This window comes from Myotis myotis, unplaced genomic scaffold, assembly GCF_014108235.1.
Source record: "Myotis myotis isolate mMyoMyo1 unplaced genomic scaffold, mMyoMyo1.p scaffold_m19_p_6, whole genome shotgun sequence".
NCBI classification, from domain to species: domain Eukaryota; kingdom Metazoa; phylum Chordata; class Mammalia; order Chiroptera; family Vespertilionidae; genus Myotis; species Myotis myotis.
In genome coordinates, this window is record NW_023416368.1 from 85,804,093 (window position 1) to 85,821,153 (window position 17,061).

General features: G+C 44.8%; 1 protein-coding gene across 1 annotated transcript in view; it reads left to right on the forward strand.

The window, feature by feature from the left end:
• The window catches only part of LOC118659320 (putative zinc finger protein 833), a 41,293-nt gene extending 25,042 nt beyond the window's left edge, over positions 1–16,251 (forward strand). Inside the window, 3 exon segments of the mRNA XM_036315603.1 lie at positions 13,622–13,844; positions 13,948–14,008; positions 14,376–16,251. Coding sequence (XP_036171496.1) covers positions 14,383–15,471 — 1,089 coding nt within the window. The 5' untranslated portion in view covers positions 13,622–13,844; positions 13,948–14,008; positions 14,376–14,382 and the 3' untranslated portion in view covers positions 15,472–16,251.
• Positions 16,252–17,061: the final 810 nt, after the last annotated feature.

Here is a 17,061-nt window from a genome sequence, read left to right on the forward strand (position 1 = left end):
TGTTTTGTTTTTTTACTTCAAAATAAGATATGTGCAGAAGAGAACCAAGATGGCGGCATAGGTTAACGCCGGAGTTTGCTGCTTTGAACAACTACTTCAAAAGTGAAACCAAAAAACGGAAGGGACATCACCCAGAACCACAGGAACGCTGGCTGAGTGGAAGTCCTACAACTAGGAGGAAAGAGAAATGCATACGGACACTCAGAGGAGGCGCAGTGCTGAAGTCAAATTCTGAGGTGCGGAGTGCGTGGAGCGGGCTGGTGGCGGAGGGCGTGGTTGGCGTTTTCAAACGGGAGGGAGTCGCAGACTCTGAGCTCCAGATACAGGCGAGTCTTTAGGGACCCAGACTCAAACGGGAGAAGCGGGACTGTCTGACTTTGGTCAGAGCGAGTGCAGCTTTCTCTCCGAGCTTTGCAGCGGGTGCTGGGACTCAGAGAGGCAGAGCCCCTGGGGACAGGACTGAGAGCCGCCATAACTGCTCTCTCTGGCCCACACTGTTGATCCTGTGCAACCCGCCCCGCCCAAGCCCTGCACACAGGCATTTGCCGGATAGCCTCAGGCAAACGCCAGATTAGCACCTCCCTAGAGGACAGAAGTTCTCTCACTGCTGACACAGGTGATTCTCATAGCCACTTGGCCTGGAGGTCAAACCCTCCCTGGAATTAGCTACAACAATCAAGATTTAACTATAAGACTGCGAACAAAGACCACTAGGGGGTGCACCAAGGAAGCATAACAAAATTCGGAGACAAAGAAACAGGACAAAATTGTCAATGGAAGATATAGAGTTCAGAACCACACTTTTAAGGTCTCTCAAGAACTGTTTAGAAGCCGCCGATAAACTTAATGAGATCTACAAGAAAACTAATGAGACCCTCGATCTTATATTGGGGAACCAACTAGAAATTAAGCATACACGAACTGAAAAAATGAATATTATACAGACTCCCGACAGCAGACCAGAGGAGCGCAAGAATCAAGTCAATGATTTGAAATGCGAGGAAGCAAAAAACACCCAACCGGAAAAGCAAAATGAAAAAAGAATCCAAAAATGCGAGGATAGTGTAAGGAGCCTCTGGGACAGCTTCAAGTGTACCAACATCAGAATTATAGGGGTGCCAGAAGATGAGAGAGAGCAAGATATTGAAAACCTATTTGAAGAAATAATGACAGAAAACTTCCCCCACCTGGTGAAAGAAATGGACTTACAGGTCCAAGAAGCGCGGAGAACCCCAAACAAAAGGAATCCAAAGAGGACCACACCAAGACACATCATCATTAAAATGCCAAGAGCAGATCAAGAATTTTTAGAGGAGAACCAAGATGGCGGCATAGGTTAACGCCGGAGTTTGCTGCTTTGAACAACTACTTCAAAAGTGAAACCAAAAAACGGAAGGGACATCACCCAGAACCACAGGAACGCTGGCTGAGTGGAAGTCCTACAACTAGGAGGAAAGAGAAATGCATACGGACACTCAGAGGAGGCACAGTGCTGAAGTCAAATTCTGAGGTGCGGAGTGCGTGGAGCGGGCTGGTGGCGGAGGGCGTGGTTGGCGTTTTCAAACGGGAGGGAGTCGCAGACTCTGAGCTCCAGATACAGGCGAGTCTTTAGGGACCCAGACTCAAACGGGAGAAGCGGGACTGTCTGACTTTGGTCAGAGCGAGTGCAGCTTTCTCTCCGAGCTTTGCAGCGGGTGCTGGGACTCAGAGAGGCAGAGCCCCTGGGGACAGGACTGAGAGCCGCCATAACTGCTCTCTCCGTCCCACCCTGTTGATCCTGTGCAACCCGCCCCGCCCAAGCCCTGCACACAGGCATTTGCCGGATAGCCTCAGGCAAAGGCTAGATTAGCACCTCCCTAGAGGACAGAAGTTCTCTCACTGCTGACACAGGTGATTCTCATAGCCACTTGGCCTGGAGGTCAAACCCTCCCTGGAATTAGCTACAACAATCAAGATTTAACTATAAGACAAAGACCACTAGGGGGTGCACCAAGGAAGCATAACAAAATTCGGAGACAAAGAAACAGGACAAAATTGTCAATGGAAGATATAGAGTTCAGAACCACACTTTTAAGGTCTCTCAAGAACTGTTTAGAAGCCGCCGATAAACTTAATGAGATCTACAAGAAAACTAATGAGACCCTCGATCTTATATTGGGGAACCAACTAGAAATTAAGCATACACGAACTGAAAAAACGAATATTATACAGACTCCCGACAGCAGACCAGAGGAGCGCAAGAATCAAGTCAATGATTTGAAATGCGAGGAAGCAAAAAACACCCAACCGGAAAAGCAAAATGAAAAAAGAATCCAAAAATGCGAGGATAGTGTAAGGAGCCTCTGGGACAGCTTCAAGCGTACCAACATCAGAATTATAGGGGTGCCAGAAGATGAGAGAGAGCAAGATATTGAAAACCTATTTGAAGAAATAATGACAGAAAACTTCCCCCACCTGGTGAAAGAAATGGACTTACAGGTCCAAGAAGCGCGGAGAACCCCAAACAAAAGGAATCCAAAGAGGACCACACCAAGACACATCATAATTAAAATGCCAAGAGCAAAAGATAAAGAGAGAATCTTAAAAACAGCAAGAGAAAGAAGCTCAGTTACCTACAAGGGAATACCCATACGACTGTCAGCTGATTTCTCAACAGAAACTTTGCAGGCCAGAAGGGAGTGGCAAGAAATATTCAAAGTGATGAATACCAAGAACCTACAACCAAGATTACTTTATCCAGCAAAGCTATCATTCAGAATTGAAGGTCAGATAAAGAGCTTCACAGATAAGGAAAAGCTAAAGGAGTTCATCACCACCAAACCAGGATTATATGAAATGCTGAAAGGTATCCTTTAAGAAGAGGAAGAGGAAGAAAAAGGTAAAGATACAAATTATGAACAACAAATATGCATCTATCAGCAAGTGAATCTAAGAATCAAGTGAATAAATAATCTGATGAACAGAATGAACTGGTGATTATAATAGAACCAGGGACATAGAAAGGGAATGGACTGACTATTCCTGGGGGGAAAGGGGTGTGGGAGATGCGGGAAGAGACTGGACAAAAATCGTGCACCTATAGATGAGGACAGTGGGTGGGGAGTGAGGGCGGAGGGTGGGGCGGGAACTGGGAGGAGGGGAGTTATGGGGGGAAAAAAAAGAGGAACAAATGTAATAATCCGAACAATAAAGATTTAATTAAAAAGAAAAAGAAAAAAAAATATGTGCAGTGTACATAGGAATTTGTTCATAGTTTTTTTTAAAACTATAGTCCGGCCCTCCAACCATCTGAGGGACAGTGAATTGGCCCTCTGTTTAAAAAGTTTGAGGACCCCTGATGTAGGGCATTGCTCTAATGCCATGCAGGGTGATCCATGCTCTTGGCTACAACCAGCACCTGGGAGTGTAGTAGGGGAGTCATGCTGCACAGTTCTCTGTAAGCTACTGTCAGGGCTTGTGTGCAGCTGTCAGTTCTTTCTAGCCATAAACACAGTCTGTCCAATTTTTCTAGAATGCGTTCTGGCATGGGAGAAAGTTGTTTTACTGTACACAGGCAGCTTAACCACTTTACAACTGGGCTTGGATTTCTGCCTCGCAAACTGCAGTCTATAAGTTCAATATGCAGCCTCTGGTCCTCCTAACCCAACGGGGTCTCGGCCAGTCCCTCAATTAGACTCCTCCTCTCAGAGAGTCTGAAAGTCTTGAGCTGCTCTTTGCTAATGCCTTCCCTCCGCCCTCTCCTGTTAACCCTGTTTATCAGTTACAGGGCTTTGCTATCCCTATCTCTTACTACTGCTTGGTTCCTAGTGGCGAGCCAAACACAGCCAGGGCTGCGGGGAGAGACAAGTTTGCACATAGCTAAGCGCTCCAGTGATGGCTTGGACATCAGGCCCTTGCCTTCCCACCTGTCTTCTTTCCAGGCAGAGACCGCGGCCTCCTCTGCGGGCTCCCTTGCCAGAATGTGGCATCTAGCCCCCGCTTAACCAGATGTCTTGGCCCACCCCTTGGTCTAAGAGGTTAACTCTCTCTACTGCTCTGGGAGAGTTCAAAGTCCTGAGCCCTCCATCTCAAAGGAGTATCCTTTTTCCCATTTCTTGCAGTACCACAAGCTGCCACTGAAGTCTTATCTTAACCCTTTCAGTACATTTGCAACCAGGAAACTTTTACCAGCTCTACCTGCTGCCTTTACAGATCCCGGGCTCACTGCTCTATTCCTGAGGCTTCTGGAAGGCTAATAGTAGTCACTGGCTTCTGGTTTAACTGCTGTAGCAGGTAAGCCAAAGGCCTAAGTCTTTTATTGCTTTCTGTAAAATGCTCATTACTCACTGGGCAGCAGTTGTGCAGCTCCAGTGTCAGGTAAATGTCTGCTCTTCTCCATTTGCCACTGTTGCTGCTGTTTGGCTTTTGGGTGTCTGACCTCCCCTCCCACTTGCTGTCCTTACCCCCCTTACCCACTCTCACTCTAGGCAAGAGTTTCTACTGGGGCTGAGGGATGTCTGGATTGCCTGACTGCAGCTTAGATATTTGGCCCTTCTACCTTCTTTTGCCTGTTTTTGCTTCTCTAGAGAAGGTCTTTCCCAAGCCTCCTACTCCCCACTGCTCTTTGGGGATCTGGTTCCAAGTCCACAAGGGGTGGGGAGCCAACATGATCTCCCGACAGGGTACTTATCCCTAAAGCCTTGTCCTGACACCTAGTGTTGGGAGCACTGGCTCCTGCTAGGACCCGTACATCTTCTAGATCCTTCCAGCAAAGCCAAGTGTCAGAGCAGCAGGGGCACAGCTGCTCTGAGTTCCTATAATTTTTAAAAGATTTTTATTGATTTTTTGCAGTTATAACCTTTTAACTAGTAAGCCAACTGCTTAAGATCTTTATTGTTTTGTAAAACACTTATGATTTACTTGAGGCCCAGTGCATGAAATTCGTGCATGGGGGGGTGTGTGTGTGTGTGTGTACCTCAGCCTGACCTGCACCCTCTCCAATCTGGGAGCCCTCAGGGTATGTCCTACTGACAGCTTAGGCCTATTCCCCGTGGTTCTCTGCTCTCTGCAGGGCCTGCCTGCTCCACACCACAGCGACTGCCAAGCAGGCCATGCTGGGTGCTGCCTCCTACCTGCTGTCAGTCTCCACGGAGGTGATGAGGTTAATTTGCATACTCATTCCCGATTGGCTGGTGAGCGTAGTGGAGGGATGGTCAATTTACATGTTTCTCTTTTATTCTATATGATTGGCAGCAGCTTGGGTGTCAGGTCACTTGCCTGGCATCCCCCACTTTCTTGCTGCTGCTGCTGCTGCTGCTGCTGCTGCTGCTGTGTTTTTTTCCGGTGGCTGCAGTTGGCTTGGGCATCCAGCCCCTCTGCCTTCTTTCACCTGGCTCTCAGAGGCTCAGTCTCTCGTCTGGCTGGCAACAAGGTCTAAATCACCAGGATGGCTGTGGACTTCAGCTGTACCTGTCCACTACCTGATTCCTGAGAGTTCAGTTTTTTCCAAGCTATGCCTGCTCCTGTCCTGAGTGTTTCTTTTCTGTCCATTACACGAAGTGCAACAAAGGCTACATTTTTAATGGCGGTCTTGCAAGATTGGGTGTCTGGTAGGCAGGCATAACCCCCCATGTTCCCACCCTGTGGTTACAAGAAGCAAGTTATCCCCAGTGCACGGAATCCCTCCTCATTGGCTGAGTACTTTGGGGTGCACAATCTTCTCCAACCTCGCCTAAGTTTCATTATTTCCGATTGGGTTATTTTAAAAGTGGACTGTGGGCTGTTTCGTTGTCTCCACCTCCCCTTGTCTCTTTGTGGCAGAAAGGCCTTCCTGGGGTATGTGCTTTCTGACATGCCTACAGTCTTTTTTTTTTTTTTTTTAAATATATTTTATTGATTTTTTACAGAGAGGAAGGGAGAGAGATAGAGAGTTAGAAACATCGATGAGAGAGAAACATCGATCAGCTGCCTCCTGCACATCTCCTACTGGGGATATGCCTGCAACCCAGGTACATGCCCTTGACCGGAATCGAACCTGGGACCCCTCAGTCCGCAGGCCGACGCTCTATCCACTGAGCCAAACCGGTTTGGGCACATGCCTACAGTCTTTACCCACTTCCTCATTTCGTCATAGTTAGCTCTTTCTGACATCCTGTTTGCTGGGGGGGGGGGGGGGGGGGGGGGGCTTTCCAGGTGCATGAGCCTCCCTGCAAGCAAACTACCAGTAATTTCCCATTCAGGGCTAAACGCCTGGTCTTGAAAATGGACCACCACTGACTTTATTTCTAACAATCTGGAAACGAAACCGGGATTCCCTGTGCATATCTGTGCCCTCTCCTTCACAAAGAGCTGCGGACAAACAATACAAGCAGCCCAGGAGTAGAAAAAAATCTGTTTATGCTAGGTCGGGCACACAAGCGAAAGCAGTTTCAGAGGTGCCGGCGACTCCCGCGGGCTGTCACTGAGGCACGAGGGGGGCGAGGCCTTAGAATGTGTCCAATCAGGCGCACCGCTGCGGCAGGTGGGTGGGGCTATGCTGCGCACTGGCGTGGACAGTTCAGATCCCTCCAGGGGGTGGGGTCAGGGTCTGGTGTCCCTCCCTTTACCGGCCCCTCGTGGCTCTGTCGCCTCCTCTGTCGTGTTTGATCTGCACCGATCGTGGGAATTGTAGGAAGGACTCAGGGACACCCGCGAAACCTAGACATGGTGAGTGTGCCACTCCGAGCGGGGCGGCAGGGAAGACGGGCGCGTGGACCTGCCTTGGCGGAGCCCGGCCTCCCGCGGTCAGGTCCGGAGCCCGCCTCTGGACTCAGCCTCCGCCCGTGGCGCCCCGCGGACCTCCGTCCCCTCCGCTCGCAGCCAGGGGTCTGGCCGGCTGCCGGGACCCGGCGTCCTGTCCCGTCACTGCGCGGCGGCTTCGGCTCCGGAGCCCCAGTGAGCAGCTCCGCGCCCGCACCCCGCGTCTCCCCGGAATGTGCGGTGACCCCTGGAAGGGCCATCAGGGGACCCTGTGCCTCGGCCTCCCGGGATCGTGCGTGCGAGCAGCTGTGTTCTGTGGTCCCCAGTCCCTTCTGTCTACCCGGGGGCGCGGCGGGGACGCCATTTCTTCCAAGTTTTCCAAATGTTTGGGAAACAGGGGCTGACATGCATGACCCTACTCCCACCCGATCTTGCTAGGGGTGACGATAGTCCCTGAATTTCCAGTTCCCTCAGGCACTCCCTAAGGCCAATGCCCCCTCTCCGATTCTCAGAATTTTATCCCTTTTTGTCTTATGGGGTGCATTTCAAACAGATCCAACATTTTAATTGTTTATCTCCCCTCCCCACCCTTCACCCCTAGAGCCTTGCACATGCTCTTTTAAAAAGATTTATTTTGTAGATATTTTGCGTGAGAGGGAACCCGACAAGAACCACCTGCAAGACGTTGTTCCCCTCCCCCAGGATCTTTCCTGGGCACAGACATCCTATGGGAAGTTCTTTGAGTGGAGGTTCGTCTTTGGAGACTTTCGTGGGTGTTGTGTCCTGTCAGCACTGTCCCTCCCTGGGTTTGTCTCTTGAAAACATTTATTTATTTTAAAATATATGTATTTTGCCGAAACCGGTTTGGCTCAGTGGATAGAGCGTCAGCCTGCGGATTGAAGGGTCCCAGGTTCGATTCCGGTCAAGGGCATGTACCTGGGTTGCGCGCACATCCCCAGTGGGAGGTGTGCAGGAGGCAGCTGATCGATGTTTCTCTCTCATCGATGTTTCTAACTCTCTATCTCTCTCCCTTCCTCTCTGTAAAAAATCAATAAAAAATATATTTAAAATATATGTATTTGTATTGATTTCAGAGAGGAAGAAAGAGAGATAGAAACATCAATGCTGAGAGAGAATCATGGATTGGTTGCCTCCTGCACGCCCCCTACTGGGGACCGAGCCTGCAACCTGGTCATGTGCTCTTGACCAGAATCGAACCTGGGACCCTATAGTCCGCAGGCCAACGCTCTATCCACTAAGCCAAACCAGCTGGGGTGAAAACATTTATTAAGTAGAATATATTTAATCAACAGAGCTTGAAACAATATAAAATAGTTCAAAACAGGCATGAAAGACTTGAATTTAGGAAAAAAAAAATCCCAGTATTACATTCCATTTTTATAACGTTCGTGCTTTCTTCCTGTGCATGTGTAGTAAGTTTCACAGGTTTGTTTTACTTTTGGGTGTTGTACAATTCCAGGGCTTAGCCTTGCAGAGAATTGTTCAAGGGTGATTATGAATTACCTACTTTCCCTGGAAATACAATTAACTGACATCTTTTTCTTTAAAAAAAAATATTTGTTTTTCAGTCGAACTAGTAAAAGTCCTTTACAATTTTCTTCCTTCCTTTCTACGTAAATACTGTGTTTAAGTGATTTTGGTGGATTGTTCAAACTCTGGGTTTAAAATGTTGATAAATGGTGGCAACTCCAGCAGAGGCCTGTGGTCAGGGACTCAAGCCAAGGTTCCTTTGAACCTGTAAAGTGCTGACCTAGCAAACAAACAAAAAACATCTTTCAAAGTGAGCAGCAGCAAGCATCTATTTGAGATCAAGAAGGCTAGCAATCTGGAAAGCACTGATTCAGACAGAAGCTCAAGTCATGTTCCACTTAGGAGCGAAAGGAAGAGGTATTTCTGAGAAAGGAAAGCGGAATAAGTACATCCATAGAAGGAGGCGCATCTAGTGGTGCAGGTGATGTAACACAGCGTTTTAAATGTTCGGTTAGGCAGTCATCAGTCCAGTAGTCATAATATCTGCTTTCTTGCTACCCTTGCAAGCAGTTCTCTGGGACACAGTGTTGCTTTAGGTCCCGTCTAAGGGTTATTTGTGCCCTGTTTTAACATTCCAAGGTTTGAGGCATAAGACATGCACGGCAGTTCCTCTGGGATGGCAGCTCCAACTCCACTTTAATGTGGTTCCGTTTATTTGTTTTACAAAGTGCTCGAAGGCCCAGTGGTTTTACCTGGAGAACCTCCCCCTGCAGGCGTCCTACCTGCACATACCCACCACAGAAGGAGCCTTTGCATTGAGAGAAGCTACAGCCGTGGAAAGCAGGGGGCACGGGGAGGGGGGAGGGCGCAGGCGCACATGTGTTTGGGGTAGAAGGGGAGGGCAGGAATGATGCCCTTTCTGAGGTTTTGGTTGTTTAGGCCTAGACATTTGTAGATCTTGTGTTTGAGTTTTGTGAGTTTTACATCCATCGTGTAGGTAACCTGAGTGTAATTTGTGCACAGTGAGATTCTGTGAAGATCAGATGTTCTATCTCATGGACAAAGGGTTTATATTGGGAGTTCATTTGGGTCAGAACTTAAACTGAATCAAGAGAGGTTTCTTTTTTTTTTTTTAATTAAATCTTTATTGTTCAGATTATTACAGTTGTTCCTCTTTTTTCCCCCCATAGCTCCCCTCCACCCGGTTCCCACCCCACCCTCTGCCCTTACCCCCGCCACCCACTGTCCTCATCCATAGGTGTACAGTTTTTGTCCAGTCTCTTCCCACACCCCCCACACCCCTTTCCCCCCGGGAATAGTCAGTCCACTCCCTTTCTATGCCCCTGATTCTATTATCTTCACTGGTTTATTCTGTTCATCAGATTATTTATGCACTTGATTTTTAGTTTCACTTGTTGATAGATGTGCATTTGTTGTTCATAATTTGTGTCTTTACCTTTTTCTTCTTCCACTTCTTAAAGGATACCTTTTAGCATTTCATATAATACTGGTTTGGTGGTGATGAACTCCTTTAGCTTTTTCTTATCTGTGAAGCTCTTTATCTGACCTTCAGTTCTGAATGATAGCTTTGCTGGATAAAGTAATCTTGGTTGTAGGTTCTTGCTATTCATCACTTTGAATATTTCTTGCCACTCCCTTCTGGCCTGCAAAGTTTCTGTTGAGAAATCAGCTGACAGTCGTATGGGTACTCCCCTGTAGGTAACTGATTGTTTTTCTCTTGCTGTTTTTAAGATTCTCTCTTTGTCTTTTGCTCTTGGCATTTTAATGATGATGTCTCTTGGTGTGGTCCTCTTTGGATTCCCTTTGTTTGGGGTTCTCTATGCTTCCTGGACTTGTAAGTCTATTTCTTTCACCAGGTAGGGGAAGTTTTCTGTCATTATTTCTTCAAATAGGTTTTCCATATCTTGCTCTCTCTCTTCTCCTGGCACCCCCATAATTTGAATGTTGGTACGCTTGAAGTTGTCCCAGAGGCTCCTTAAACTATCTTCATATTTTTGGATTCTTTTTTCTTTTTGTTTTTCCAGTTGGGTGATTTTTGCTTCTTTGTATTTCAAATCTTTGACTTGATTCTTGCGATCCTCTAGTCTGCTGTTGGAACTCTGCATAATATCCTTTATTTCAGTCAGTGTATGCTTAATTTCTAGTTGGTCCTTTTTCATAACCTCAAGGGTCTCACTAGATTTCTTGAGGGTCTCACTAAATTTATCGGCGGTCTCACTAGATTTCTTGAGGGTCTCACTAAATTTATCAGTGGTTTCTAGAAAATTCTTGAAAAACCTTAAAAGTGTGGTTTTGAACTCTATATCCAGTAGTTTGCTTTCCTCCATTTCTGTCATTTGTGACTTGTTTTTTTGTCTCCTCATTTTTTATGCTTCCCTGTGTTGATAGAGTGGCTTTCTGTGTTAGGTGTCCTATAGGGCCCAGTGGCTCAGCCTTCCCAATTACCTGAGGTGGACACTCTTGGTACACCCCTTTGTGGGCTTTGTACACAGTCTTGTTGTAGTTAAGTCTTGATTGTTGTAGGTATCACTGGGAGGAATTGACCTCCAGGCCAATTGGCGGTGGGAATCAGCTGTGTCTGCAGTGGGAGAACTTCTGAGTTGGAGACACTCTTCTGGGGCAAGACTTGCTTCAGTGAGGCTTTGGTACTCACTGAGTCTGTCCCCTGAGTGTGTCCCTTATGGATCTGAGGAGTTCTAATCTGGATGGTCCCACTCTGACCACTGGGTACACTGGCTCTTGGATCTCTAAGGAGGTTCTAATTTAGCCTCTGCCTGAGGCTACCCAGCAGGAGCTATGGAGAGACTCCTCTTCTTTGTTTGGGGTTTGGAGGAGCCCAGATGAGGCCCAGCTGTGAAGCAATGCAAGCTGCTGTGGGGCCTTGGACCTTCTTTTGGAAGTTCTGGGTCTCTCTGATTCAGCTGCAGTTTGTTAGGTAATTTTCAGGATGCAAAGGGCCAGGCCTTTCATATGCAAAAGCCTCTGTGCACAGCTTGGGTGAGGCGGGGTCTCAGGGAATCAACAGGGCGGAGCACCTCAGCTATGGCTGCTCCCCAGTCCTACCCTAAGAGGCCCTGCATCTCAGTGTCCCGGTAATCGCTGCAAGCGCCTCTGAGAGAAAGCCGCCCTCAAGTTTGGCCTGATGCCAGATAGTCCAGTTTCTCCCCGTATGAGTCTGGGTCCCCAGAGACTCACCCGGAACTGGAGTTCAGAACAGTCGGGAGCTTGAGACTCCCTCCCAATTGAAAAAGACAACGGCATCCTCAGCTGCCAGCCCTTTCCACATGCGCCACATCCTCAGTTGCCAGCCCTTCCAGCGTGCACCTCTGTACCTCTGCACTTTACTTCCACACCTCCTCTGAGTCTCAGTGCTTTTCTCTTTACTTCTAGTTGTAGAATTTCCGCTCAGCCAGCCTTCCTGTGGTTCTGTATGATGTCCGTTTTGTCTTTTAGTTGTATTTTTGAAGTGGTTGTGCGAGGCGGCAATTTCCGGTGTTTACCTATGCCGCCATCTTGGTTTCTCTGTGAGAGGTGTCTTTGTTTTTGTTTTTCAGTTGAATTTTATACTCAACCAGTATTGTCTTCAAGAAGTGCAATAGTTGCCGAAACCGGTTTGGCTCAGTGGATAGAGCATCGGCCTGCGGGCTGAAAGGTCCCAGGTTCGATTCCGGTCAAAGGGCATGTACCTGGGTTGCGGGCATATCCCCAGTAGGAGATGTGCAGGAAGCAGCTGATCGATGTTTCTCTCTCATCGATGTTTCCAACTCTCTATCTCTCTCCCTTCCTCTCTGTAAAAAATCAATAAAATATATATATATATATATATATATATATATATATATATATACATATATAAAGAAGAAGTGCAATAGCTTTATTCAGTTTCACTTTCTTGATATTTCTGAGAATCTGGGAATGCTTCCATTTCCCACAAATCCACAAATCACATGGTGAGATGGTATTCTATTTTCAATTATCTCCCATTTCTTCTCATTCCAGGGAGGAAAGCCCCAGGTGGTTTCTAATACCCTTTGAAAAGTTCTCTAGCATGTGTCAACAAGGAAGAAGCATGAGAGAGAGCAGGCAACAAGTATCTAGCTTGAGTTTAATTATAGCGTTTTGTTTTCCTTGTATTTATTTATAAATATTTTTTGTTGATTTTAGAGAATAAGGGAGAAGGAGAGAGAGCTAAATTAGAAACATCAATGATGAGAGAGAATCATTGGTCGGCTGACTCTTGCACGCCCCACACTGGGGATCGAGCCTGCAACCCAGGCATGTGCCCTGACTGGGAATTGAACTGTGACCACCTAGTTCATGGATCGATACTCAACCACTGAGCCAGCTGGGCTTCAGTCACACATTTTTTTAAAATATACTTTTTAAAAATTGATTTCAAAGGGAGAGGGAGAGAGAGAAACATCAATGATGAGAGCCATTGATCAATTGCCTCCTGTACACCCCCTACTGGGAATGGAACCCAAAATCTGGGCATGTGCCCTTGACTAGAATGTGCCCAGGACCCTTCAGTCTGCAGGCCAATGCTCTATCCACTGAGTCAAACCGGCTAGGGCTACCCTGCTACAGTTTGGTCATAAAGAGCTCTCCTGGCCCATTCTCCCACTCTTCTAAAATTGGTTGGAAACATCCCTCAGCACATGAGTATAGGGATTTTGCGGTCTAACTTGTCATGCTTCTTCTTTGTGTCTGAGCTGTAAGTTTTAAATAACTTTCCAATCTCATTACACTGGACAGAGAGAGAAGGAAGCACTGAGTCTGATAAATACTGAACAAGTCGCAACAGTGCTTCTCCACAGCATATTTATGCCGAGCCAGCTGCCCCTGATTAGGGAAAAGGCCCGGAGGGCTGTAGGACACACGGCCAGCTGGCTTTGTTGGAAGTTGATTTTCATGGACCTCCTGGATTCTCATGTTTGGTGATGGATAAGAAGGAAAGACTTCCAATTTTTCACTATACTTTATTCATTAATCCTTTATACACATTTTGCCCTCTGCCTCCTGGTCTTGTAAATGGTGGGTAATAAGGAAGAAAATGAAAGAAATTTCTTTCACAAAGAGTCAGTGGTCTTAAAATGACAATATATGTTTCATCTGTATAGCATTTCAGTTATTTTCCTACATGCTCAGGACCCTAACAGTGGAGATAAATAAGATGTAAAGTGACCACAGGAAAAAGGTGTAATTTCCATGTGTTAATGATGGTATTAAATTTATGAGAAAGTCAGCATGGACACAGAATACATTTTTGATGATCAAATCATAAATGAGATGTTTGCAGATGAGTCAAACATAACCTTCCTATAAATGGAGTCTAGGTGTCCAATTCTCTCGGTCTCACTCATCCTTCTGTACACATATTGGGGTGTTTTAGGTCCCAGTGGCCTTTGAGGATGTGGCTGTGAACTTCAGTTTGAAGGAGTGGGCCCTATTGGAGCCTTCACAGAAGAAACTCTACAGAGATGTGATGAGGGAAACCTTTAGGAACCTGGCCTCCATAGGTAAGGATGAGGACGTTTCTTCAATTGTCAAGTAGAGAACAAGTGTTTCTTGTTCATCAGCATAATTCCATGATGTGTAATGTATAAGGGAGCATGGTAAGTAAGCTGGGCATGGTCTCTGCTCATCATAGATCTAGAAGCTGATAATTTTTTTATAATTATAATGATTTGGAATAATTTTTCTGGTTCTGAATTTTAGGGGGAAAATGGAAAGATCTGTACTTTGAAGATCCGTTCAAAAACCTGGGAAGAAAACTAAGGTGAGTTGCACAATAGAAAGCAGTGTCTCATGTGAGAATTCTCATTTGTTATGAAATCTTAAAAAGAAGCAAACGAAACTAAATAAATCTTGCTTAAAATGTCTTTCTTAGAAAGGTTTTACTGAAACTACTTTCTTAAATGTAGCATACATGTTCAGTTTGCAAATTTTATCACTTGGAAGCTGTATTAGTAAACTGTATATATGAATATCACAGTTTGATAATAGCATGGGTGAAGTTTTCTTGGAGAGCATTTAATACATTCGATTTCAGACAATTTAGACAAGAAAGGATACCTGAACTTTTCCTATAAATCATAATAAATATAATGAATATGAAATCAATATGTACTTCTTGATTTTTATAGAAGTTATATGGCAGAGAAACTCGGTGAAAGTAAAGAGAATAGTGAATGTGAAGAAAACTTCAACTTTACTTCAAATTTTAATCAAAAGAAGAAGAAGAAGAAGACTACTGGAGTAAAACCATATGAGCACAGTCCATGTGGAAAAGCCTTTATGTGTCATTCATCCATTGATAGACTTACTAGATGTCACACTGGACAATATGAGTACCTGAAATACGGAGAGAAGCCATATAAATGTAAGGTATGTGGGAGAGCCTTTAGTTATCTACAGTGCTTTGAACAACATGAAAGAAATCACAATGGAGAGAAAACCTGTAAATGTAAGGCATGTGGGAGAGTCTTCGTGTGCTTCAAAGCCCTTCGAAAACACATGATAACACACACTACAGACTCTTCTTATAAATGTAAGGAACGTGGAAGAGTCTTCAGTTGTTCAAATTCATTTCTATTACGTGAAAGAATGCACACAGGAGAGAAACCCTGTGAGCGTGAACAAAGTGGGAAAGCTTTCAGTATTTCTAGCTCTCTTCAAATGCATGAAATAACTCACAGTGGACAGAAACCCTATGAATGTAAGGAATGTAGAAAAGCCTTCAGATATTATCAGAGTTTTCAGACACATAAAAGAAATCACACTGGAGAGAAACCCTATGAATGTAAAAAATGTAGTAAAGCATTTAGATGTCTCAGTTATCTTCAGATACATGAAAGAAATCACACAGGAAAGAAACCCTATGGATGTAAAGTATGTAGTAAAGCATTCATATATTCCAGTTATCTTCAAAGACATGAAAGAACTCACACTGGAGAGAAACCCTAGGAATGTAAGGAATATGGAAAAGCCTTCAGTTATCACACAAGCTTTCGAAGACACCTGGCAATGCACACAGGAGAGAAACCATATAAAAGTGTAGAATGTGAGAAAAGCCTCAGTTATCCCAGTTCCTTTCAAACACATGAAGGGACTCGCTGGATAAAAGCTCTGGAATGTAAACAGCATGGAAAAGACTTGAATTGGCCCTCATCCTTACATGTGAAAATTCCCTTGGAGAGAAATAAACATGTAAGTAACATGAGAAAGCTTGATAGAAGTTAATCCACGTATAAGGTGCCAGAAAACTTTCAACATGAAGAATTTTTTCTTGAGGTTGTAAATACATTGTATTTATTAAACCTCTTTTTGAAGTGCATTATTGGACCTTGGATTTCTACTAATTGCTTTCAGCAATGAATACTCAGGTGAGATAATTCTAAGAGTTGTCGTTCAACAATAGTACATAAGATTAATAGTGCTTTTCCCTTAAGCCCTAGCCAGTTTGGCTCAGTGGATAGAGCGTCAGCCTGTGGTCTGAAGGGACCCGGGTTTGATTCCGGTCATGGGCACATGCCCAGGTTGTGGGCTCGGTCCCCAGTGATTCTCTTTCATCACTGATGTTTCTATCTCTCCCTCTTCCTTCCTCTCTGAAATCAATAAAAAATATATATTAAAAAAGTAGTACTATTCCCTTAAAATGTTTAATATTTTTCTTCACGTTGAAGTCTTTTAGATCCATAGATATTTGAAGTATATTTCTTATATGCAGTTAGGTTAATTTTTTGTTTACAATGTTTCATTGTTCCGTGTTAAGGAGCCATTTTAAAAAGAACAGTTTGCTAAATTTTTTTAACAGTTTGCTAATTTGATTTTCTTAGTGGTCTTGTGGCAATCCTTTATATTCCTAGATTATTATTATATAAATTCTATTTTCCCTCAGACAAAGCTCCTTTTTGGAGGGGATGGGTATAAGGGCCTTTCCCATTTTTATACTAATAAATATTTAGAATAAATTTTATGTATCACAATTTTATTAAATAAAGTGGTTTTATGTGAATACTATTTTTATATTTGTGCCTTTGATTTTTTAAAATTTAAATTTTTTATTGTTTAAAGTATTACATGAGTCTCCTTTTCCCCCCATTGACCTCTCCCCAGTCCCTCCCACCCCCCTAGCAATGCCCTCACCCCCCAACTGTCTGTGCCCATTGGTTATGCTCATATGCATGCATACAAGTCCTCTGGTTGATCTCTTAACCCACACTCGTCCCCACCCTGGCTTCCCTCATAGGGAAAATAAACAAATGAGACTACATCAAAATAAAAAACTTCTGCACAGCAAAACAAATAGTCTCATTTGTTTATTTTCTCCTTAGTTTCCATTGTCCTAGGAGCTGTATTGGTAAAGATATTGCCATGCTGTTGCAAATGGTAAGAATTCCTTCTTTTTTTTTTTTTTTTTTTTTACAGCAGAGTAGTATTCCATTGTGTACATGTACCACAGTTTTTTTTCTTTATTGATTAAGGTATTACATATGTGCCCTTATCCCCCCATTACTCCCCTAGCCCTCACTCATGCCCTCACCCCCCTGGTGTCTGTGTCCATTGGTTAGGCTTATATGCATGCATACAAGTCCTTTGGTTGATCTCTCTCCCTTACCCCCACCATCCCCTATCTTCCCTCTGAGGTTTGACGTCTGATTGATGCTTCTCTGTCTCTGGATCTGTTTTTGTTTATCAGTTTATGTTGCTCATTATATTCCACAGATAAGTGAGATCATGTGGTATTTATCTTTCTCTGACTGGCTTATTTCGCTTAGCACAATGCTCTCCAGGTCCATCCATGCTGTTGCAAATGGTAACAGTTCCTTC